This window comes from Capra hircus, chromosome 10 (genome assembly GCF_001704415.2).
Source record: "Capra hircus breed San Clemente chromosome 10, ASM170441v1, whole genome shotgun sequence".
NCBI classification, from domain to species: domain Eukaryota; kingdom Metazoa; phylum Chordata; class Mammalia; order Artiodactyla; family Bovidae; genus Capra; species Capra hircus.
Window position 1 is genome coordinate 18,148,134 of NC_030817.1, and position 23,317 is coordinate 18,171,450.

The following is a 23,317-nucleotide window of genomic DNA, read 5'->3' on the forward strand; positions in this document are numbered from 1 at the left end:
TTTTTAAAACTCTCAGAAGATATGGTGCTATGGCTTATAGCTTTTCCTTCTGTGGCAGTTTCTACTGCTTTAGTAACAGCAGGAAAAAAAACAAGATAATATTCCTTTTGTTGCTGTTTATCTGCTCAGTCGTATCCAACCCTTTGCGACCCCATGGACTGTGGTCTGCCCAGCTCTGCTTGTCCATGGAATTCTCCAGGGAAGAATACTGGAGTTGGTTGCCATTTCCTTCTCCAGGGGATCTTCCAGACCCGGCATTGAACCTGTATCTCCGGCTTTAGCAATGAGCCAACAGGGAAGCTCAATTATTCCTTTTAGCATGCATTAATTAGCCTGTTTCAACTATTTCTGCAGAATAAAGACAATAGACCAGGGGGTGAGGACACAGGTCTGGAAAGATGAAAAGAAGAGTGGAACTAAATTTGGAACTTCTCAGCACCCATTTTGAGTCTGGATTCTTCTATTGGGTTTTAACTGGAGGCATAAACCTTCTAGCCCCACTCCTGCCTATCCAGTCAGTTTCCTAGAAGTGCAAGAGATGATGCTGGTGGTTGCTGTTTACCAGATTACAGGGCCTCGGTCTGCAGTCATGCCAGATTTGAGTAATTGTATGATGCCATTTATTTAATTTTTTATGTTGTCCATGCACAAAAGCACCTGGGGACCTGCCATTCTGCTTTTGCTTCTTAAGGGCTATTTGTTGGGAGGGGACCCTGCCTCCATGTTGGTCTAGGTAACATTTAAGTTTGGATAAATGGAGCTTCCAACTCCATTTGTAGGTCTTTTTTTCCCTCTCTCTTAACTACCTAGGGCCCTAGTATTCCTAAACTTTTCCTTTAGTGCCCAGTGCATCTAACTGTGGGGTCCCAGAGACTTGCCTTCTAAAGGATAGTACTCTATGTTCTAAATCAATAATAACAGTTTCTCTCAGTTACATAATACTTTGCAGCTTGCAAAGAACTTTCATACACGTTCCCCTAGTTTTACCTTCATATCAACACTAAATTAGAACAGGTGTCAGACTCTATTTTCAGATTGGTAAACTAAGGCAAACCTTAGAGGACGAGATAGTTGGATGGCATCGCTGACTCAATGGACATGAGTTTGAGCAAGCTCTGGGAGATGGTAAAGGACAGAGAGGCCTGGCGTGCTGCAGTCCATGGGATCCCAAAAGTCGGACATGACTGAGCGACTGAACAACAAGGCAAACCAGGGTTATTGAATCATTTGCCAAGAGTAACATGGCTGGGAGTTGCAGAATCTGCCTGACAAACCTCTTTTGACCAAATCTTAGAACATTTTGTCCTGTTCCAATTCCTTTACAAAGACATGTCCACCTGTGTTTCCTTCTTTTTCAACAAGCCATCATCTTAGATGATGATAACTATTCCTTGAGAATTTATAATAACTGATAATGATAATATCATGTTCTTTCTGGGATAACATTGTGACCAAAGATTGTATATGTCACAGGCTAAAGGGCTTATATCTGGGGACACCCCAAATCATTCCGTATTGGTGAACCTTGGGGTGAAACCAGTCCTCATCCAGTTTTGCAAGTGTTTGGGCTCAAAATGCCCCCTGACTTAGAAACAAGATACTAACACATTGATAGGTTAAGAATGATGAGATGTTATATTAGGCAGTACAAAAGGCAGGAGTGCACTAATACTGTTTTCATCTAAGCAGTTCATTTCCCACCAGGCAGAACAGACACTGTTCAAAGAAAAATATCACCTTGTGAACACGCTTTACCCTTGACCTAATTTTTTTTAAATCTCACTTTAAAAAATACTCAGTGCCCTGTGGCCATGTGGCCTTTGTGATTGTGAAGAGATGAAACAACTAAATTTAATCTTATGTTCAAACACTCATGGAGGGAGATCACATTAATCATGTGTGACTTAGTTTATTAATTAGGTTATTAATTAGGTTATTAATTCTGGCCTAGTGACAACTATGTCAAAGCTGGCCCTTCACAAAAAGAAACTCACCAAAAGGTCAGATTTAATACACAGAAGACAGTGGGATAAATCAAGCCCTAAAAACAGCAGGTACTGTTCTGGGTGTTGTGAAGGAAAGAGAGAGGAGTCAGATCTAGGCTAAAGGGTACCCTGTGCACAGGGCAGGAAAGGCAGGAGTTGGCACTCAGCATGACAGGAAAATGATCTCACTTTCATGAGTACATGTTGGGTGGGGAGGCCCTACCTGCCCCTGAAAATGGCAAGGCCAACACCGTGCCATGGTGGGGAGTGGAGTGGAGCATGGGCCTAAGCCAGTGTGGCACAGAGTTAAGTGCTCTGAGGTTGGATCTGATAGGTAACTGTGAAGCCTGACTCTTCTATTTATGGCCAGTGTGATCTGAAGTAATTTACCAACCCCTCTGAGCCTCAGCTTCTTCCCACAAGCAATAAAGACCATAATATCAACCTGGTGTAAAGCTCTTAGCAAAGTACTCTATAACTATTAATTATCATTATTAGGCTAAGGAAGTGCTTCAGAAGGAACATTTCTTTAAAAACAAAAAAAAAAGGCATGAACTCCAGGCATTTGTCTATAGAATTTTCCATGCTAGCTAAAACCCAGAAACAGCTTGCCCAATAGTCAAGAGCTAAGGTGATTTATCTCCTTGATAAAACATTCTGCAGCTGTAAAACATTTTAACAGTGTAGACAGTGTAGCAATATGGAAAAGTGCTGGTGATACTGAAAGAGCAGACTGGAGATACTGTCCTTATGGTGCTGTTAAGGAGTCAAATACTTAATGGCGCAAGGTGTCACAGGGTAAAAGTTAAAATAACTGAAATGAACTAAGAGAGGCTTGTAAATTTATGTGTGACATGGAGGCCTGGATAGGTCAACAAAGAATTCCAGAGTAGGCAGGAACTGAGCTGTCCTGGAAGAATGGGCAGAATTTCATGTACAGGACACAGAAGGAAGCTCTACTTGTGATGGGAAGGACACCCAGAGAAGAGCTAGAAGAGTCAGGAGAAGAGGTTATGTTAAGACAAGATCATCAACAGGTTCTCGAGGAGAACCCTGAATGCCAGGCTGTGTTGTCTGAACTTTGCGCTGTAAGTTTTTTGAACAGGGAGAAAGCCACATTTGGGGGAAAACTGGAAGCATGGGATACTGTTAAAAGGCGGTAATCTCTCAGGAGATGAGGGGCTGAGTTTTGGGACAAATGTGAGAACCAGAAGCAAAGGTCTGACACAAGGAATATTTTGAATGTTGCAGCAACTCTTCGTCTTTCTAACTCACATGGCTTCTCCCTGCTCCCTCATCTCTTCTCCAAGTCTTTTCTTACTGACTGCTATGGGCCACCAACTTCTACTGACCTAGAGCTCTCATCAGTTCTTCCCATCCCCTTAACAGATGCCTGGCCGCGCCCCCAGGCCCTCCTCTGGACGCGGCAGCCTGGAAGGAGGCATTTGCTGGGAAACAATGACTAGAACAGAAAAGGGAAAGACCATTCTTCCACACCGTTTCCGTCAGTCACTCCTCCCACGGCTGGGATGGGGCATGATTTTCTCCAGTGTAAAACCAAGAAACAAAAAGGAATGCACCTCCGTTTCCGGTGTGCCTCCAGTCTTCCACTTCAGCCCACAGCACTGTGCATACCTCAAGAACAAATACCTGAACAACGCCGGTGCAAACCTGACGTTTTCTCAGGAGGTGGTGTGGCAGCGAGGGCTGCCCAGCGTCCCTTACAGCCAGTACAGCTTTGACCATCTCTACGACGCCAGTGGCATCATTCAGCCTCGCCAGGTCAGGAAGGCCCGGCCTGAGAAGAAGCCCGTCTACCTCAAGGTCTCAGATTCTCCAGGTCCCCCAACAAAGGTCACCTCCCCGGCTGAGAACACGGAAAGCTATGCCAATCTTACAAAACTGAAGAAGTCAAAGCCAGCTAGTGCAGGCCAGGAGGCATCTAGCCCCCTCAGTCTTCATCCAAGTGGGGAGCTGGACATGCTGGACCTGTCACTTGCTCCAGAAGTGAACCTGGAGGAGAGGGAAACCTGGCTTCCACCTCCTGAGAAGGAGGCCAGAGCCTGGGAGGCCGTGGTGCTGGAAAAGCTGAACAAGCGCACTGCCCGATGGATCCAGAGCAAGCGTCCTCCAAGGCCAGGGGTGTCCGCCAGTAAGTGGCAGAGCTTCTTGCGCCAGCAGTACGACTGGAGCCACATCCGTGATGAGCTCACTTCCTCCAGTGACCTGGACCTCTTGAAACAGCTGGAGGAAGAAGAGACGGCAGAATTTGAGGGTCGAAGTGTCATCCTGCCCACCCAGGAGGAAAAGAAGCCAGAGCTGCTGGTTCCTGTCTATTATCGGTAGGCTAGCCAGGGCCTCGGGCATGCCTTTGAGAATCCCTCGTTCCCCGTCAGGAACTCCCAGGTGGGCTCGCATCCCTCATTGCAGAACTCTCCCATTAACCTCGTGTGTTTTCCACTACCAACCTACTAAGACTTCCACAAAGTAAGGTTTCTCAACCTCAGCCCTCTTGGCATCCCGGGTTGGATAATTCTGTGTTGGGGGTGGCCGGCCCTGTGCGCTATAGGATGTTTGGCAGCATCCTGCTGGAAGCCAGTAGCACTCTCCAACTGTGACGACCAAAGATGTCCCCAGATGTTGACACATGTCCCTCTGAAGGACAAAACTGCTCCCAGTTGAGTACCACTGCCTTTAAAGGAAGGAGTTCTTAGCCTTTCCCAGCAGAGCCATTCTGCTGTTCCAGGTACTAACCAGGGGCTCCTAGAAATGTGTCCGTGGTGAGAGTGAGGAAGGCAGAGACCTCATGGTTCTGAGGTCTGGTCCCACCTTACTCTGAATAAGGAGCCAGTGTGTCACTCACTTAAAAACTGACTGGCAGCAGGATGGAGAACTAAACAAGCTGAGAGAAGAGGAGGATTGCTATGCATTTCTCATGTGGCTTCTTTTTCATTTATAACTAGAAGGAAGACTGGAGCTGTAACAGCCCTGATTCCTAGAAGTGAGCTAAAAATAAGTGGCAATATTTATTCCTTCATTTATTGCACAAATATACATTGCACTCCCACTACTTTCCAGGCACTCTGCTAAGTGCTGGGAATACAACGTAAATGAGACAGCTGTGGACCTATCCTTTAAAAAGCTTACAGTCTGTCCTCTGAACAACCACACGTGAGAGAAAGTGACGTCATGGAGGAGGTGGGCTCCCTTCCCCAAGTCCAGACACCCTCTAAGGGCACCGATTTTAAAGCTACCTGTCCCCCCTTTCTCCCCCTCTCAATCCTTCCAAGACTGCCAAATTACTTGCCGCAAGGGCAGACAGCTGAAACCATGCCTGGCACGAATAAGACAGCTGAGGAAATAGATGAAAAGGGGAGCGTCTACAAGTCCCCAAGCCAGAGCCACGTTCGACAGGTGAATCCCCGAGCTGGAAAGTTTGCTTACTCCACAGACAACACCTTTGAACAGGAGATTTATTTCGGTAATGAAGCTGGGTCCTGTAGTTGGGGCTGAGGGGACATGGAGCAGGGAGGTGGAAGGTAGCAGGGAGCTGGAGGAGTCATGGATGTGGGTGAGAGGCCCTGGAGGAACCAGGTGTTCATGGGAATATCTCCTGGTTAACTAACATGGGAAGGTTTTGGGCACGGGGTAGGGGGATGGACGGTGGGGATAGGGAGTAGGTATCCAGTGGGGACGGGACTTCTTCTTCCCCGCCTCTTATGCTGCTGCTTCTTCCCCTCATGCTTACTGAGGAGGTAGTGGAGGGTAGGATGGCAGAGCAAGCAAGATGTGGCTTTGGGAACAACCTACCTCTTCTCTGCACCCTTATCCCTTCTCTCACTGAGATTATTCCCCGACCGAGGTGTTGTGTTTAAGAAAAATCCTAGACTTTGGAGATCTGAGTTCAAATCCTGGCTTAGCCCCCTCCTCATAACCTTCAGCAAATTATATAATCCCTATAAGCCTCATGTACCTTATTTGTAAAACAATATCAACTAAAATGCTCTTCAAAGAGATGGGAACTATATAGTGCCCACCAGTGTCCACCAGCTTTCCCATCAGTCCCACTAGCTTTTAGATGCCTGGGCTTCTGGGATACACAGTCTAGGCCCACATGCTCCAAGTTGTTTCTTCTTCCCTACCCCTATCTTGTTCCTAAACTGCTTTCAACTGAAAGTTTTCTTAAAGTGTTTAACAAAATTATTTGGACAAAGGTATTTATGACTGCTGAGAGATGAATTAGGGAACTCTTCATTAGTATCTAGCTTTTCATAGGGAACAATACCTGTAAGTTAGGTTCTGACTTGGTTTCTGAGCCATTTTGAGGCCACCAGCTCATACTTCCAAGCAGTAGTCACCTTCAGGGGATGTCCCCAGAGCACAGTAGCCATGAATACCAGAGGCTAGAGTAGGGCAAAAGGAAACTGGGTCTCCTGTGTGCTTCTTGCTGAATCCTTTCTCCATCGTCCCCATTAACCAGGCATACCCACTACCTTGCTTTATTTATAGTTTGCCATCCATGTACATATCAATATGCAATAATTTTCATTTAGCATTTTAAAACTTCATATGAAATGAGATCATTCTATATTTGATTTGGTTTTTTAAATGGATTTTTCTGGGGAAATAAAAGGAAATTTGATCTGATCCTGGTAACCAAAAACCCAGGAAGAGAGGAGGAAGGGGTTCTATATATATGAGGACTCATTATTTCTTTGTCTGTTCACAGATGAAGTCCAGATCGTTCACCAGATTGGTGCAAAGAGAGACCAAATTCTCCTGGAAAATCTCAATCGGTACATCAAGCAGTTATCTAAGGTCTTCCCTGAAACCCCAGAAAGGTGGACTTCTCAGCCAGTTCCTGAATCAAGTAAGGAGGAAGCTGATACTGATAATGGGAGTAAAGATGGAAGTGGGCCTATTTCTTTAAGGTCCCTTTTCTGCAGGTGGGGACACCATCACATCTAGGGGAGTCCCTCCCAACTAACGAAGAATCATCTCATAAAATTATAAGATATTAACTGTAACAAGGAAAAGCCTCTGTGGCCCATACAGCTGAAATTAGACAGAACTTAAGTATAACCAAGCAGTTTAGGGCCAGTAATTACTAACAAGACAGATCTGGCTTAACAGTTCCAAAGGAAGTACATTAAACTTCTGATGTAGCACTCTACCCTCCCACTCCATTCTCAGGCCCATACCTGCTTCAGGCCCTAGGGTCAACCGGTGTTCCTTCATTCTGTATGTTAGGTAAGGAAGAGGGAAAGGAGTTAATCAAGAAATCAGCTTCTGAAACAAAAAGTGCCCATCCTCCAAGAGACTATATCTCAGTTCAAAAGCGTCAATTCTTCAGTGCTCAGCTTTCTTTACAGTCCAACTCTCACATCCATACATGACTACTGGAAAAACCATAGCTTTGACTAGATGGACCTTGGTCAGCAAAGTAATGTCTCTGCTTTTTAATATGCTATCTAGGTTGGTCATAGCTTTTCTTCCAAAGAGTAAGCATCTTTTAATTTAATGGCTGCAGTCACCATCTGCAGTGATTTTGAAGCCTAAGAAAATAGTCTCTCACACTTTCTATTGTTTCCCCATCTATTTGCCATGATGCCATGATCTTAGTTTTCTGAATGTTGAGTTTTAAGCCAACTTTTTTACTCTCCTCTTTCACTTTCATCAAGAGATTCTTTAGATCTTATTTGCTTTCTGCCACAAGGGTGGTGTCATCAGCATACCCGAGGCTATTGGTATTTTTCCCGGCAATCTCAGTTCCAGCTTGTGCTTCATCCAGCCTGGCATTTCACATGACGTACGCTGCATAGAAGTCAAATAAGCAGGGTGACAGTATACAGCCTTGATGTACTCTTTGCTCAATTTGGAACCAGTCTGTTGTTCCATGTGCAGTTCTAACTGTTGCTTCCTGACCTGCATACAGATTTCTCAGGAGGCAGGTCATGTGGTCTGGTATTCCCATTTCTTGAAGAATTTTCCACAGTTTGTTGTGATCCACACAGTCAAAGGCTTTAGCATAGTCAATAAAGCAGAAGTAGATGTTTTTCTGGAACTCTCTTGCTTTTTTGATGATCCAGCGGATGTTGGCAATTTGATCTCTGGTTCCTTTGCCTTTTCTAAAACCAGCTTGAACATCTGGAACATCTTGGTTCATGTACCGTTGAAGCCTGGCTTGGAGAATTTTGAGCATTACTTTGCTAGCGTGTGAGATGAGTGCAATTGTGCGGTAGTTTGAACATTCTTTGACATTGCCTTTCTTTGGGATTGGAGTGAAAATGCCTTTTCCAGTCCTGTGGCCACTGCTGAGTTTTCCAAATTTGCTGGCATATTGAGTGGAGCACCTTAACAGCATCATCTTTTAGAATTTGAAATAGCTCAACTGGAATTCCGTCACCTCCACTAGCTTTGTTCATAGTGATGCTTCCTAAGGCCCACTTGACTTCTCATTCCAGGATGTCTGGCTCTAAGTGAGGGATCACACCATCGTGATTATCTGGGTCGTGAAGATCTTTTTTGTACAGTTCTTCCATGTATTCTTGCTACCTCTTCTTAATATCTTCTGCTTCTGTTGGGTCCATACCTTTATTGAGCCCATCTTTGCATGAAATGTCCCCTTGGTATCTCTCATTTTCTTGAAGAGCTCTCTAGTCTTCCCTATTCTATTGTTTTCCTCTATTTCTTTTCACTGATCACTGAGGAAGGCTTTCTTAGCTCTCCTTGCTATTCTTTGGAACTCTCCATTCAAATGGGTATACCTTTCCTTTTCTCCTTTGCCTTTAGCTTCTCTTCTTTTCTCAGCTATTTGTAAGGCCTCCCCAGACAACCATTTTTTTTGCATTTCTTTTTCTTGGGTATGGTCTTGATCACTGCCTCTTGTACAGTGTTACAAACCTCCGTCCATAGTTCCTCACGCACTCTATCAGATCTAATCCCTTGAATCTATTTGTCAGTTCCACTGTATAATCATAAGGGATTTGATTAGGTCATACCTGAATGGTCTAGTGGTCTCCCTACTTTCTTCAGTTCTTGAATTTTGCAATAAAGAGTTCATGATCTGCGCCACAGTCAGCTCCCGGTCTTGTTTTTACTGACTGTATAGAGCTTCTCCATCTTTGGCTATAAAGAATGTAATCAGTCTGACTTTGGTATTGACCATCTGGTGATGTTCATGTGCACAGTCATCTCTTGTGTTGTTGGAAGAGGGTGTTTGCTTGTAAACCCTTAGTAGCTTATAATCCCACTCCTTCTCCCAAATTAAGAACACTAAAAAGGAAACAATAAATTAGGAATTAATGGCCAATTATATCCTACTTTTAATGGTAATATATCAAATGTGGAATTTTATGAGCAAATCTTATTACATATAAATATATTTATGTTCCTAAAGATTCCTTAAACATATATAAAGGTTTGTATGTACCTCATCTTTTCTTCCCTACATTTCTCTGCCCATCATCATGGCTTTATCATGTCTGTAGTCACCACCTGTCATGGCTCCCAATGGGACTTGTACCCAGTTTTCTACATAATCACAGGAAAGCTGGCTCTTGACGGTTTTGTTTTGCATTGGTGCTAGCTGGGAATAGGCATGTGATGCTGGCTGGGAACTCAGGCCCAGGGCAATGGGCATAATACCTCATACTGTCGCCCTGCCCAGCCTGCAAGCCTGTGAAAGGAGCCATGCGCTGGACAGCTTTGCCCACACCGGTCAAGGATCTGCTGCTGAAGGTGGGTGAGAAGGACGTGTCTGTGAAGACCAGGAAACTGAAGAAGCAAGCAGAGTCACTGAAGGAGAATGTGTCTTGGGAACTGGTGGTCCTGCGAAGGATGCTGCAGGAATGGAAGATGGCCTGGGCTCTAAGTGAGTAAAGGAGGGGTGCAGGGGCGGGGGTGGTGGCGGGGATCGTTCTGATGTAGCAGTGATTTGTGAAGGAAGAAGTTCTCACCTTGGCCAAGTATTTCCCAATCTTTGAAAATCCATCCCTCTCTTATGAAGAAAAAAAATCTGGTTGCCTCATCAAGGCTAGACTAGGTAAGAGCTTTTCATACAATGGCAGTTGCATTTATCTGGATGCTTTCCACATGGGCAGGTTCTACATCAGTAATTTGTGGAAACTCACTACCCAGCGAACTCTTCACAGGCAGAGGCCCTATCTTACTGACCCCTGAAACGTCACACTCAATACACGATGCATGAAAGAAAGGGTGAATATGCTGCCTAAGCAATGGAAATGCAGTGATCAAAAAATCCTGCAATTGGCTCTCCAAAATTCATTTGTAAATTTGGAATTAGCACATATTTACTTTGCCGTAACAGATTCCAGAGTAGTGTGCCTGGGGCAAAGGGCCCAGCAAGGACTGTTGAAAACTGCAAGATTTGAGGACTCAAGGGCTGCTGGCTTTCAGAACGTGAAAAACTAGTTAGTACAGAAAAAAAGAGGTGATCCATCACATAAACTGATTCAGATAAACAAAAAGGGTTGAAAAAGAGATTCTGAGTAAAAACTACCAGTAGGGAGCACCTACAGGTGGTGGGAGCACTGAAACAAAAGCTCACACCTATAAAAAGTGTTGCTACGCTTGTGGCTCAGCTGGTAAAGAATCTGCCCACAATGCAGGAGACCTGGGTTTGATCCCTGGGTTGGGGAGGTCCTCTGGAGACGCAAAAGGCTACCCAGCCCAGTATTCTGGCCTGGAGAATTCCATGGACTGTATAGTCCATGGCGTCACAAAGGGTCGGACACGACTCAGTGACTTTCGCTTTCAGGTGCTGTGTTTGGTTATGTCTCTTTGTGACCCCATGGACTCTAGCCCACCAGGCTCCTCTATCCATGGAATTTTCCATGCAGGTGTACTGGAGTGGGTTGCCAGGCTAGCCTCCAGGGGACCTTCCTGACCCAGGGATCAAACCCGCGTGTCTCTTGTGCCTCCTGCATTGACAGGCAGATTCTTTACCACTAGCACCACCTGGGAAGCCCCTATAAAGAGGGCAAAGTACCCTTGATCACCATCTTATTGTTCCATTTTCCAGATGATAACAATAAAGAGTTATTTATGGGAATTCCCTGGCGGTGTAGTGGTTCAGACTCAGGCTTTCACTGCTGTGGACCCAAGTTCAGTCCCCTGGTCAGGGAATTAAGATTCCATAAGCCATGCAGTGAGGCAAAAAAAGAAATTATTTAAAAAAACAAAAAAGACAGAGTACAGGATGGGATTGGGAGGAGTTTTGTTCGAGAATTATTAATACCTATGAAGATTCAGCTCAGTTGGTAAAGAATCTGCCTACAGTGCAGGAGACCCAGGTTCAATCCCTGGGTTGGGAAGATCCCCTGGAGAAGGAAATAGCAACCCACTCCAGTATCCTTGCCTGGAAAATCCCATGGACAGAGGAGCCTTGTGGGCTGCAGTCCATGGAGTCATAAAGAGTTGGGTACGACTGAGTGACTAACACTTCCCTAAGAAGGTTCAGGGAGCATCAAAGAAATAACTTGCTCAGGGCGGCATCTCTGGGGCCCTTTATGCTTCTGAGCTGTTTTGCTTGGATTGTCCTAGGGGAAGGGGCCTTCTTGTCACCTGTCTGCAACACAATATCTAACCCTAAGTGGTCCTCTTCTAATTCTCCTCCTGTGGTGTAGTCATCGAGTGGCACCATAAGACTGTCGAGGGCCTGCTGCAGAGCTTGGTGGACATCCATGATGACGTCCGGATCCAAGCCATCGTCACTTGTGCCACAGCTGCTTTAGAACGGCCCCGTGCTGCCATCAGTCAAGGGGACTCCGGTAAGAGCCACAACGGGCCTGCTTGAGAATATAAGCAATCTATAGAACCATAGAAGTTTTGAACTGGCGGGGACCTTGGAGCTTATCTGAGATTATTTCACAAAATGGAAACAAAGACCCAGAGACTGGCCTGAATATACACAACTTCTCAGCAACAGAGATGAGTTTAAAATTCCTGACTTCTGATCTAGTGCTTTTTGCACTAATTTCATCACCCTTGGATGCTTAGTAGTTCAGAAGTAAGTTCACATTGTTCTGCCTTGAGAGATCCCATTCATAATAACCAAAGAGTATATGTATATATGTATGTATATGCACACTTTTCTCCCGACTACAATTTAGTCCTTCTTTTCACAGCATGTTGACAGTCTCAAACTCACCATGTCTCAAACTAAACTCATCATTCTTGCCATTAGACCCCTCCTCACATCCCACATAGCAACCAGCAGCCCCATAACCCAGCCAGTTTGAGTCAGGACTCTGGGAGTCAGCCTAGACAAAAATCCTTCCTCTCCCCACAACTATTGACCAATAGAGTCTATGGATTCTGCTTCATAAACATTTTTTTTATTACAAAAGAAATACAAAGTGTCATTATCAGTCAACACAGAGGAGTTTAAAAAAAGGTTCCTTCCAACCCACCTCCCAGCCCCAATCCCACCCCATGCCATTTCCAGGGTATACAATGTTTAATTTGGCATTCTACAACTTTCTGTGCTTTTACAAACATATGCCAACATATATGTAGGTTTTTCTATTTATTACAAAACTGAGTGTTGGATTTTACCAGCCATTTTCTAGTTTTTTCTCCTTTATTTTGTGGTTATAATGAATTCTAGTGTTACAATCTTAGAATAAATCCTAATGGATCATTCTCGTATTACTCCACTGGATTTGATTTGCTCATATTTTAAAATATTTGTAAATGAAATTGGTAATTTTGTGTCTATTTACAGTATTTTTGTTAAGTGTTAGTGTTTATTTACAGTATTTTTAAGTGTTAGTTTTTTACTAGTTTTGTAAAATGAATTAAGAACTTGGCCATTTTTCCCAATGGCTGTATAACCTTTTGAAAAAGAAATGTCAATAGCATTTTTCTTTGCTAGCAATAAGCAGTTAAAAAAGGAACATTTCCCATTTACAAGAGCTAGAACTATAATCTACTGAGGAGCTGGTTTAACAAGACATAAGACTCAGATGACAGAAACTATAAAATGCTATTAAAAGGACATAAAACCCACTGACTCTTACTAACCCCCAAGTACCCTCTCAGATACCACCTTTTGTGTATAGCCTGGGCTGACATTTTTCCCTTCTCTGCTGCTAGTAGCATCCTAATATTATTCTGTCCTTATATTTATCATTCTGTCATAATTGTCTGTTTACTTTTCTGCTATCTCTACCAGGCAAGGAACTTCTTAGAGGTGGGGACTAATTTTATCTCTACAAAGTTGTCAAGTATTTAAGGTTTCTTTTTACTTAATTCCAGTCTACTGAGTTCCAGGCATGAGCATTTAAACTCCAACTTTTCAAATCTGTCTCTCCCCTCTGCTAGGAAATTTTCTCTCTCTCTTGACCTGATCAACTTCTATACATGCCCCTCAACTTTCAGCTAAGATGTCACCTCCTCCAAGGACTCTTCCTTGCCCCACCCCCCTGCTATACGCTTCCACACACGTGCTCAGCATTCGACTCTTTGCGACCCTGTGGACTGTAGCCCACCAGGGTCCTCTGTCCATAATATACTCATGTTTCAACACAGTAGTAATTTTAATTTTTTTTATTTAAATTTTTAATTTAATTTTTTCAACACAGCAGTAAGGGATTCTCCAGGCAAGAATACTGGAGTGGGTTGCCACTTCCTACTCCAGGGGATCTTCCCAACCCAGGGATTGAACCTGCATCTCCCACACTGGCAAGAGGATTCTTTACCACTGTAGTCCTTGGGAAGCCCATGCTTCCGCACATACACATTTTTTAACTGCTTGCTTTCTTGAGCATTAAATGGGGTGATATGTATTAGTGCCTGGCATAGAGAAAACCTTCCATAAGTGGGAAGAGATATTACCTTATCTCCAGATCTCCACATACAAGAACACCTTTGTCTTTCCCTTTCATGTGATCTCTTTCCTGGATGTTGAGATTTTGATTTGTCTTGTTTCCTCCCCATATCTTCCCAAAGAATATTATCTTACTCATTATTTCTTGAAATACTCAATTGACTTCCATCTGATCCCCTCAAAGGCACATATTTCTTCTAGCCCTTTCTAAACATATGGCATAGTGGCTTACAGTAGTGGTAAAAAGGACAAATGAGAAATTTTGTATAAAATCGTAGCTATAAGTCTAGCTCTGCCATATCGTGGGAAGTCACTTATCCTCTCTGAACTTCATACTAAAAATGGGAGGATAGTTGTGGACAAAAATTTAACACAACACTTTACCCTTCTACTTGAGAAATGAGCTTTAGTTAAATGCCTACCTGTTGCCTCAATAACCTGGTAAGGACAGAAATTATCTTCACAGGCCACATAGCTTATGATGAAAATGAACCCTGACTGCTAAATGACGTTTGGACTGGGAAGAACTACAAGTGAAACATACATGCCTGAAGGAGGTATCATCCTCCAGGCTCCCAGGAATGCTGTGACTTATCAAGGCAGGCCCTTTGAGGACCCTGGAATTACATCTATGGAGTTGTTATATAAAAGAGATAATAACTCTGGTGGAACATAAGACTTATGCCCAGAGTCAATTCTATGCTCATGAACTGTCCCCAGAGTGCTAGACAAACCATTCTCAAGAACTCTTGACAAAACGAACCCTGATGCTTCCCTGTGGGCAAACTATGTTCCCGTCCCATTTCCTTCCGAAGACTATGGCCTATGATAGTCTTATGAGGCTGTTTAGTTAAACCTAAAAGGATTCCTGAAAAACACATGTTTCAGGTGAGCTCCACAGTAATACCTGCCTTGCCTACTTCAGTGAGGGTTAGAAGACTGAAGGAGATAATGAATATGAAACACTATCCAAGTGGCAAAGCACTACCTAAATATATTTGCTATTATTACTAAAATTACAAAAATTGATTTTCATCACTAAAACTCATGGTGATAGTCACCATAGCCTAGTAGGAAACATATTCATTTGGCCTGAATACAGTTCTGCAGAGACCAGATGATAAAGACGTGAGAACAGGAATATCCAGCACAAAAGTTAGCCTTAAAATCCCACCCATTGTAGGGGTTCAGCTAAATTCTAATTAAGTAGCAGTAAGCATCTGTAACTGAGGCTGAAATGACCCCCATATGGCTACAGGGGAAACGCTGTGTTTTAGAGAAAAGCAAAGGGACTAGCTAACACCCTCTTACTGGCTCTCTTTTGATCACAGACAAGGAAGCTATGAAAGCCTTACCTATTCAGGACTTGCCAGAGGTTCTACAGCCCCCGCTAATGGCTGCTCTTTGTGACAAGAATGCCAATGTGCGGATGGCCGCAGCAGTATGCCAATATGCCATACAGTCACATAATCCTCTTGCCCAGGAAATCATGCAGACTGTCCTTCTGAAGGGTGAGTTACTCCTTGTTACTTCCGACCTGGAAATATGGGGTAAAGAAAGAACATCTCACCATCAGCTTTTCCTGATCCCTCCCTCTCCACCATCACGCTCTTACTTTAGATAAGAGGATTTCTTCCTCCCAGGTACTTTACAAGACGGGTACACTGCCACCTAGCGGTACCTGGGCTAACCGTGTCATAGATGTATTTGGCTAAACCATGTCCCCTTTCCTGTTAGATTTTTCAATTGAAAAGACAATGTAACAAGATTAAAGAATACATTCTAAAAATTAAAAAACCCACTTGAACACATCATGCTTCCATTTTTGCACATTAACTTGCAGGCACTGTCCACATGCATTGTTGGTGTGATACCAGCAAAAGGTTCTGTCTGATGTTGACAGGCTCCGGTACCTAACTACTCTGAAAGATGGACTTGCTCCTTGCATGGCGGCAGGGGTGGAGGACACCTTTGTGACCAGTTTGGCCTTCTGCACAGAGACACTCAACAACTTAATTCGTCTGTCTTAAGAAAGCTTCCACTCCAGACTTCCCAGTCTCTAGAGAGAGGAACAACTGTTCACTCAGGCCAGAAGTGACTTATTGCCCTGTTACCAAACAAAAACATTTTAGGATCTGACTTTTCAGGTTAAGATTTTCAGCCTACATTTAGAACCTCGATATGACCCATTTAAATGTGATTTAAATTAGAGATTGAACAGCAGACTGAGGGGGTACAGGCACCTACCTGTGAAGTGAGGCAAGCAGCAGTCTTGTGTACCAACCCAGACGCTGCTCTCTCTGTGGGGAGAAGAGATGGCTATTCTGGCCTTTTCACCTCACTGTGGCAGGGAATACCGTGGACAGCTGGGCTGCAGCTCAGTGCCTGGCTCTGGAAGGTGCTGCCACTTACCCCGTGATTAAGAGGATCCTCCACCAGCTGTTTCATAAGAAGAATGAGGACACCGAGCAACAGTCTTGTACGCTCCTGCGCCATCTCAGTGGAAAGACAGTATGTGTCCATTACAAGGTCAGAGAAAAAAACCAAGTCTGGGGGGAACAATTGGGTCTCTGAGGTCAGTGCATGTAGGGAACTGAAAATGCAGATGGGAACTTGCCTGGTGGTCCAGTGTTAAGACTCTGCGCTTCCATGGCAGGAAGCACTTCAGCCCCTGGTCTGGGAACTAAGAAAGATCCTGCATATGAAGTGCAGCGACAAAAAAATTTTAGAAAGAAAAAGGAAATGCAGGTGGTTGGTAGGATGATCTCATGCACAGGTAAAACTGGACTAAGTGTGGGTGAGGTGGGGTGTAGACAGGGAAGAGTGACAACAGCTAGCTGGGAAAGGTGAGGGAAGTAGGCTGCAGATGGTTTCTAACTCTATGCTAGAAGACTTACAACATGCAGAATTTGCTTGTGCTAGAAGTTTACCGTTGAAAACCACACAGACGTACAATTGCATTTACTTCCAGTAGAAATGTGAAACTCAGGCTGAGGCATATACAAACCATTTTAGGGGGAAAGATAGTTAAATCAAGAAGGCCCCAGGAATTTTCTGTTCAGATTACTAATCTGTATTTTTTCCTTGACATCAGTTGGCTTGGATGAAAGAGGGCCCCACTGTAAACCCACTCTTTACTTTGCTAGCAACAAGCATCCCATGTGTTTGTGACATTAATCATGCTGGATGCCAGATTAGGATATAACTTCTTTAAGGTCCCAGCATCTCTAAAAGTGACCATGGGTCTCCATACAAGTCTTCTATTTCCTCAGACCCTGATACATACCATGCTTGCTGTGGAGCTGAATAGCCATCAGTGGAAAGACCGCATTGTGGCCTGCCGGGCTCTCTCCCGGATCGGTGGAAATGTGAGTTTGGTAAGCCTTCTCTTTCTGTTTCCAGGACAGAAGGTCTAAGCAAAACTGGGCTCGGGAGCTTTTCCACTTTTTGCTGCGATCTAGTTTCCCATTCTTACTTCCCATTCTTCCCATGTTGCTGCCTCTTAGTCCTAACCCAGAATTATCTTCACATGCCAACATATCGTTCTGTTACTTAAGCCACTGCTTCTCAGCCTGGTGGGAGTCCACAAACTGTAACCTATCTACAGTGAAATAAGCAAAGAATAAAAATTTTAAAAGTTTAGAAACTTTTTATAGTAATTTGACATCCCCTCCACATTAAGGTACTTTATAAGTATCTGTCACCATAGTCCCCACTTTCAAAGAGCTGACATTAGTGTTGGAGTAACAAGATCAACATATACAAATGATTCAAGAACGAGAGATAAATGTAATGTACTCTCTTAAAACTCTTCAGAGAGACATTAGTATGAGCTGAACTTAGTAAAGTTCTGTGAAGGCGTGTGGGACAGCTGAGCAAGACTTAGAATTAAGGAAAGGCTTCCAGCAATGGGAAACCCTGACCATCATCTAGGCTTTCAACTGACCTCCTTCTTGCCATTATTTTAAAATCAACTTCAGCTGTCCAAATGGGAGTTTCCCCTTCTTCCTATATGCCATGATCTTTTCCTCGTAACACCAGGCAACTCCACAATGGCCCAGAACACTGCTGTTTTTGACCCTTGAATTTTGACATGGAAAGCACAGAACTTGGCCATTCAGTATAGTCAGTATAATTCTGGACTTCCCTGGTGGCTTGGATGGTAAAGAATCTGCCTGCAATGAAGGAGACCCAGGTTCTATCCCTGGGTCATTCTAGTCTGGGTTAACTCTGCCTGGACCTTGCTGCTAAAGTCCGGGACCAGCAGCACAGGTATCACTTGGGAATTTGCTGGAAGTGCAAAAATCTCACCCCGGGTCAATTCAGTCAGAATCTGCATTTAACAATGTCTTTTTAACAACATCTGATTCATTTGCACATTCACCTTCTCAGCACTTCTCATCTCACTCAGGATGGCCTATTGGAAGTAAAAAGCCACGCAAGCAGGGGATGGGGTAAAGATGAGACCATCACATCAGACTGATGGGGTTAAACAACATGTCCATCAGTTCTTTCACTTATTCAGTGAGCCTGCAGTTTCTGACCACATCTTACATGTTAGGCAGGTAGCTAGCACTGGGTATGCAAAGATAACATGTCTTCTCTTGCTAAATGTTACATGTAAACAGCTGTAACAGATGTAGCTATAAAGTATTATGGGGATTTCCTATTGCTTACAGAAGGGAGAGGTGAGTTCTCTGAGGACAGCCTTTTGAGGTCAACCCTAAAAGAATAGGAAAACATCAGGTATCAAGGGTGGAAAGGGAGCTATTTCAAGGAGGGAGAATAGCTTAGGGCACATTACCTAATCACCAAGTCATGTTTATCCCTTCTGCTTTGCGAGATATACTAACACACAGAGTGGCCAAAGGTCCTAGCTGGTCTAATACATAGGACTTGCCCAGGCAAATTGGGATGAGGTGGTCACCCTACTAATGTATCACCTTCAAATTTTAAGAGTCTCAAGTGCAGCTGACAATATAGTTTGGTTAGTTTAAAGCGCGCGCTTCAAAAATAGGCCTGGATCTGAGTTCTGGCTCCAGGACTCAACATGTTAACCATGAGTAAGAAATCTAAGCCTCCATTTTGTCACCTGGAAGTGCTAGTTATCTGCTGCATGGGATTCTTTGGGAGGATTAAGTGATGGGTAAAACTGCTTATGAGTACAGTGCCAATTACAAAATGGGATTCCCAGGTGGTTCAGTGGTCAAACAATCCGCCTGCCAGTGCAGAAGACAAGGGTTCAGTCCCTGGGTCGGGAAGATCCCCTGAAGGAGGAAATGGCAACCCACGCCAGTATTCTTGCCTGGGAAATCCCCTGGACAGAGGAGCCTGGCAGGCTACAGTCCACAGGGTCTAAATGATTCGGACCCGACTTAGCAACTGAACATACAAAACAGATGCACTGATAAACGGTATCTAACTATTATACTTATTTATAGGATATGAAACATAAGTTGATCCAGCTGATGTCGAGTGACTGGAATAAGAAAGTGAGACAAGCAGCTGCCCAAGCTCTGGGGCAAATGAACCTTGGAAAAGAGGTGCACGACACAATCAGGTAAGACCTTGTCAATATGGAGAAAGAAATGGCATTTGTTGAGCTGCTCAGTATGCTCAGCCTTGTACAAGATCCACTGCAGATTTTTTTTTTTAATAAAATAAAAAGTTAACAGTCCCTATAGATACTGAGAATGTAGCTAAGGGAAGAACCATTAATTGAATGCCCATTACGTGTTTAGGCACTGTTTTAGATGTCTTGAGAGTTCAAACGTATAACATGATTCTGATTATACAAGATACACGAATGCCTAGCAAGGTCAAGTTTCATGAAGGATGGATAAGACTACATAAGCAGAGAGAAGGTAAGACATTCCATACTGGAAGCCAAATACTGAAATGAGAGTAACACATGTGAAGGCACGAGAAGAGAGCTTGACTGAAGCAAGAGGTGTATGTTTCAAGTTTTCTTTATCCAGTCATTCAACAGGGCTAAGCATCTAGCATATGCTAGGTAATAGGGATTCAAGTAAATAAAACAGTTGAGGTCTCTACCTGGTGAAACAAATTAATGGGGATAAGGCTAACTAGGAAAGGGTGGGAGTGGATAATGGCGAGCCTACAGAAGCTACATTTCAGCCTGAGGGCACTGGAGGTAGTAGGGGTAAAGAAAGGAATGGAAAAAGTTTGAGGAGGGAAAATAAAAGCACCTGTGCCTTACAGAATCAAGCTGGGTCAAGGAAATTTCCAGGAGCGTGTGGAAGCCCTCTACCTGATTTGTGGGCTCAAGCTTATGACCGCCAAGCTTCTCCCAAGCTTTCTGAACTGCTTCTCTGATGACTTCATGGCAGTTCGGCGGGCAGCTTGTTTGGCAGCTGGTGCCCTGCAGATCCGTGATAATATGGTGAGTCAAGGAGACATGTACTCTTCTTACCTGATTAACCCAAGAGGACATTACTCTGTGCTCCCCTCATACACAGATCACTCACCATTCTGTAGGGACACAGAATGAGAGATCAGAACAGGAAGGTGAGGAGATATACAGGCCACACCAACAGTTAGGACCACACATAGCTCCAAGCCAGCCTAGACTCACTCTAGAGCACACCCCTGAATCCTGTTCTCACCTCAGTTAACCAGCTTCTCATTATGTGTGCTCACAGGCTTTGGGATCAACTCCAGTGGATGGAGTTAAAATCTATAGTTATTAGAGGAAAACCTGATGGAGGTACTCAAAAGCAGCCTATACGGCCAGAGATCTGTGAGCTGGGAAAATCAGTCTCTAGACAGGAGAGAGCACTGTGTGTAAGCTAGTACTTCTGGCTCCAGCTCATCTGTCACTAGATTTGATAGATCACTTTTCCAGTTAAAGCACATTTTAGAGAGCAAACCCTGTCCATTCTTGCTCTTATTCTCTCCACTCAACACTGCCTTTTATCCGTCCTAGGTCCTTGAATGCCTTCTGAATCTGATACAGGGAGATCCCTGCTGGAAAATCAAGGCCTTTGCCATTCGAGGTATTATGGCAGTGGCTCCAACTCCTCTACCTCTAATACCTTCCCATATTTTATAGAGGATCCCCAGAATCTCTTTAGGAAGAGGGTAGAGGGGAAGGGAGGGGATGATCACAGCTTCTCAGAAGAAATTAAAAATCATTTCCTTCAATTTTTAGTTAAGGATCCCGAGTCTAGGTCTATGTCTACGTTGTGGTAGAGGACTGACAAGGCAGTCCCTGCCAACTGTTGGGTATGAGTTCCAAGTAGGTATCCGCTATTGGATATACTTGCTTTCTGTAGAGGTGTCAACCATAGGACTCCGTAAAAGTCAGACCAGATTTAAGACTGCTACAAACCTAAAATCCTGCCCTCAAATTTCGGAGCTTCTTTTTAGGGATCTTTGACATTGCTTCTTTCTGACAGTCTGGCAGGTCCCTATGAGAATCAGCTCTGGGTAGAGCCATGAAGTATAACTATACCTTCCTTTCCCCTTACCTGACTAGGCTGGTCTTAAGTTATCTATCCCATATCTCATCCCTAGGTAAATACATTAGTGTATTCTCACATCCTAATGGATGAGGATGGTATTGAATATCCCCCTCCGAGGAATTCTCTAGAGGATTCCTAAAATACTGATTGTCATCTAAAAGGGAAGATATCCACTGGAGAAGGGATAGGCTACCCACTCCAGTATCCCTGGACTTCCCTTGTGGCTCAGCTGGTAAAGAATCCACCTGCAATGTGGGAGACCTGGGTTTGATCCCTGGGTTGGGAAGATACTCTGGAGAAAGGGAAAGGCTACCCACTCCAATATTCTGGTCTGGAGAATTCCAGGGACTGTATAGTCCATGGGGTCGCAAAGAGTCAGATACGACTGAGCGACTTTCACCACTTTTCAAAGACAATATACTCAGTTTTTCCAATATTTAATTTAGCAAGTGGTTGCCTATTCTTTCTTAGTATTTACTAGTAAGGCCACTTCTGGATGCTAGGACACAGCCAACTCAGTCTTAAGTGACAGTGGGACACGCCCTCTAATCCCTGCAGCTTTGGGGCAAATTGGCTGCGTGAGTCCCCAGCTGACAGACCTCCTGCTCTGGGCTGTCCACTATGAAGAATCACCAGGTGTACGACTAGAGGCTTGCCGGAGCATCCTAGCCCTCAAACTTCAAGGAGACCGGGTCAGGGACACCTTCCTCGACGTGCTGCTCCTAGAGAACCATGAGGCTGTTCTGAAGTAAGCACTAACCTCTGGTTCTTGCCAAGACCTCTTGTACTGCCAATTCTTCCAACCTTGTTAACAGACTATGTCCTTGACTCTTCAGGCTGCTTAACAGCTGTGAAAACCACAGGCTTATGCGTGCCATTCATCTACTTATCCACGTAGGCAACAGAAAAACAGGACTAAATTAGACTGAAAGTGAGGCTCATGTAGTTTACGTATTTGTTCAGCATTCCAGGTGGTTTTTTAATTCAATTAACATTTATCAAGTGTCTGCTTAGTGACAACAGGCTTTGGAGTCCAAAAGAGCAGGATTTTAACCCCAGCTCAGATATGTACTAGCTATGTGAGCTTGGGTAAGTTAATTCTCTGAGCCCATTTTTTCATATATCAGATGCAAACAGTAGTCTACCATATGGATAAGTGATGGTGATTAAGAAGATAACATGTTAGTACCTGTCATAAAGGTGTTCAATAAACATTATCTAATAGTACCTTCAAATACGTCATCTCAAAAACTACAGAACACCCCTATAAGCTAAGCATCATACCAGCTTTGCAAATAAAGCTCAGCAAAACTGCACAGTTGAGACTGGAACTTAGGATTCTTGTCTGATTCCAAGTGCTGTATTTTCCACCTGCATGTTTTCAAGGATAGGAAGATTTAACCTAAGAAGTCCTTTTCACCTTTCAGAGAAATTCACCATGCAATGAAGATACTCAACCTAGAAAATGAAGGAAACCAAGAAATGCTTCAGGAGATCAGGAACAGGGTAGATAAGTATAAGCTGTTTTCAAGAAAAAATTCAGGGTTCTCAAGTTTCTTCCAATGGCTCAGTGGTAAAGAATCTGCCTGCCAAAGCAGGAGATGCAGGTTCCATCTCTGGGTAGCAGAGATTCCCTGAAGAAGGAAATGGCAACCCACTCCAGTATTCTTGCCTGAGAAAGTCCATGGGCCGAGGAGCCTGGCAAGGCTACAGTCCATGGGGTCGCAAAAGAATCAAGACTAAACAGTTTCTCAGACTCCCTTCCCCGCCCCTTCCCCAAGCATGTAGATACACTTTCAATATTTCTAATCGTAGAAATATTTTCTACAATCCCACAGAAAACAGAAGGTACAAAACACATCTGTGCAAGACAGGATTACAAAATCCTAATAATAAAACGACAAACAGCAGCCTATTAGTCCCATCAGGTAGCCATTGAGATCAGTTTGTTGTTGTTTCTGAAATACTGTTTCCTTCCTTCCCGTGTTCTCCTCACC

The 23,317-nt window shown here is 43.9% G+C and overlaps 1 protein-coding gene across 2 annotated transcripts in view; it reads left to right on the top strand.

Annotated features, from left to right (window-relative positions):
- HEATR4 (HEAT repeat containing 4) overlaps positions 2,579-23,317 on the top strand; it is a 37,730-nt gene continuing 16,991 nt past the window's right edge. The window contains exons 1-13 of one of the 2 annotated variants that reach the window (XM_013967282.2): positions 2,579-4,327; positions 5,276-5,466; positions 6,715-6,855; positions 9,655-9,858; positions 11,633-11,776; positions 15,168-15,347; positions 16,187-16,347; positions 17,109-17,213; positions 19,278-19,396; positions 20,059-20,239; positions 20,783-20,852; positions 21,879-22,068; positions 22,748-22,826. In XM_013967282.2, the coding sequence (XP_013822736.2) occupies positions 3,375-4,327; positions 5,276-5,466; positions 6,715-6,855; positions 9,655-9,858; positions 11,633-11,776; positions 15,168-15,347; positions 16,187-16,347; positions 17,109-17,213; positions 19,278-19,396; positions 20,059-20,239; positions 20,783-20,852; positions 21,879-22,068; positions 22,748-22,826 (2,718 nt within the window). In that variant the 5' untranslated portion in view covers positions 2,579-3,374. The remainder of the gene's footprint in view (positions 4,328-5,275; positions 5,467-6,714; positions 6,856-9,654; positions 9,859-11,632; positions 11,777-15,167; positions 15,348-16,186; positions 16,348-17,108; positions 17,214-19,277; positions 19,397-20,058; positions 20,240-20,782; positions 20,853-21,878; positions 22,069-22,747; positions 22,827-23,317) is intronic. The other variant, XM_018053995.1, reaches the window with a different exon arrangement.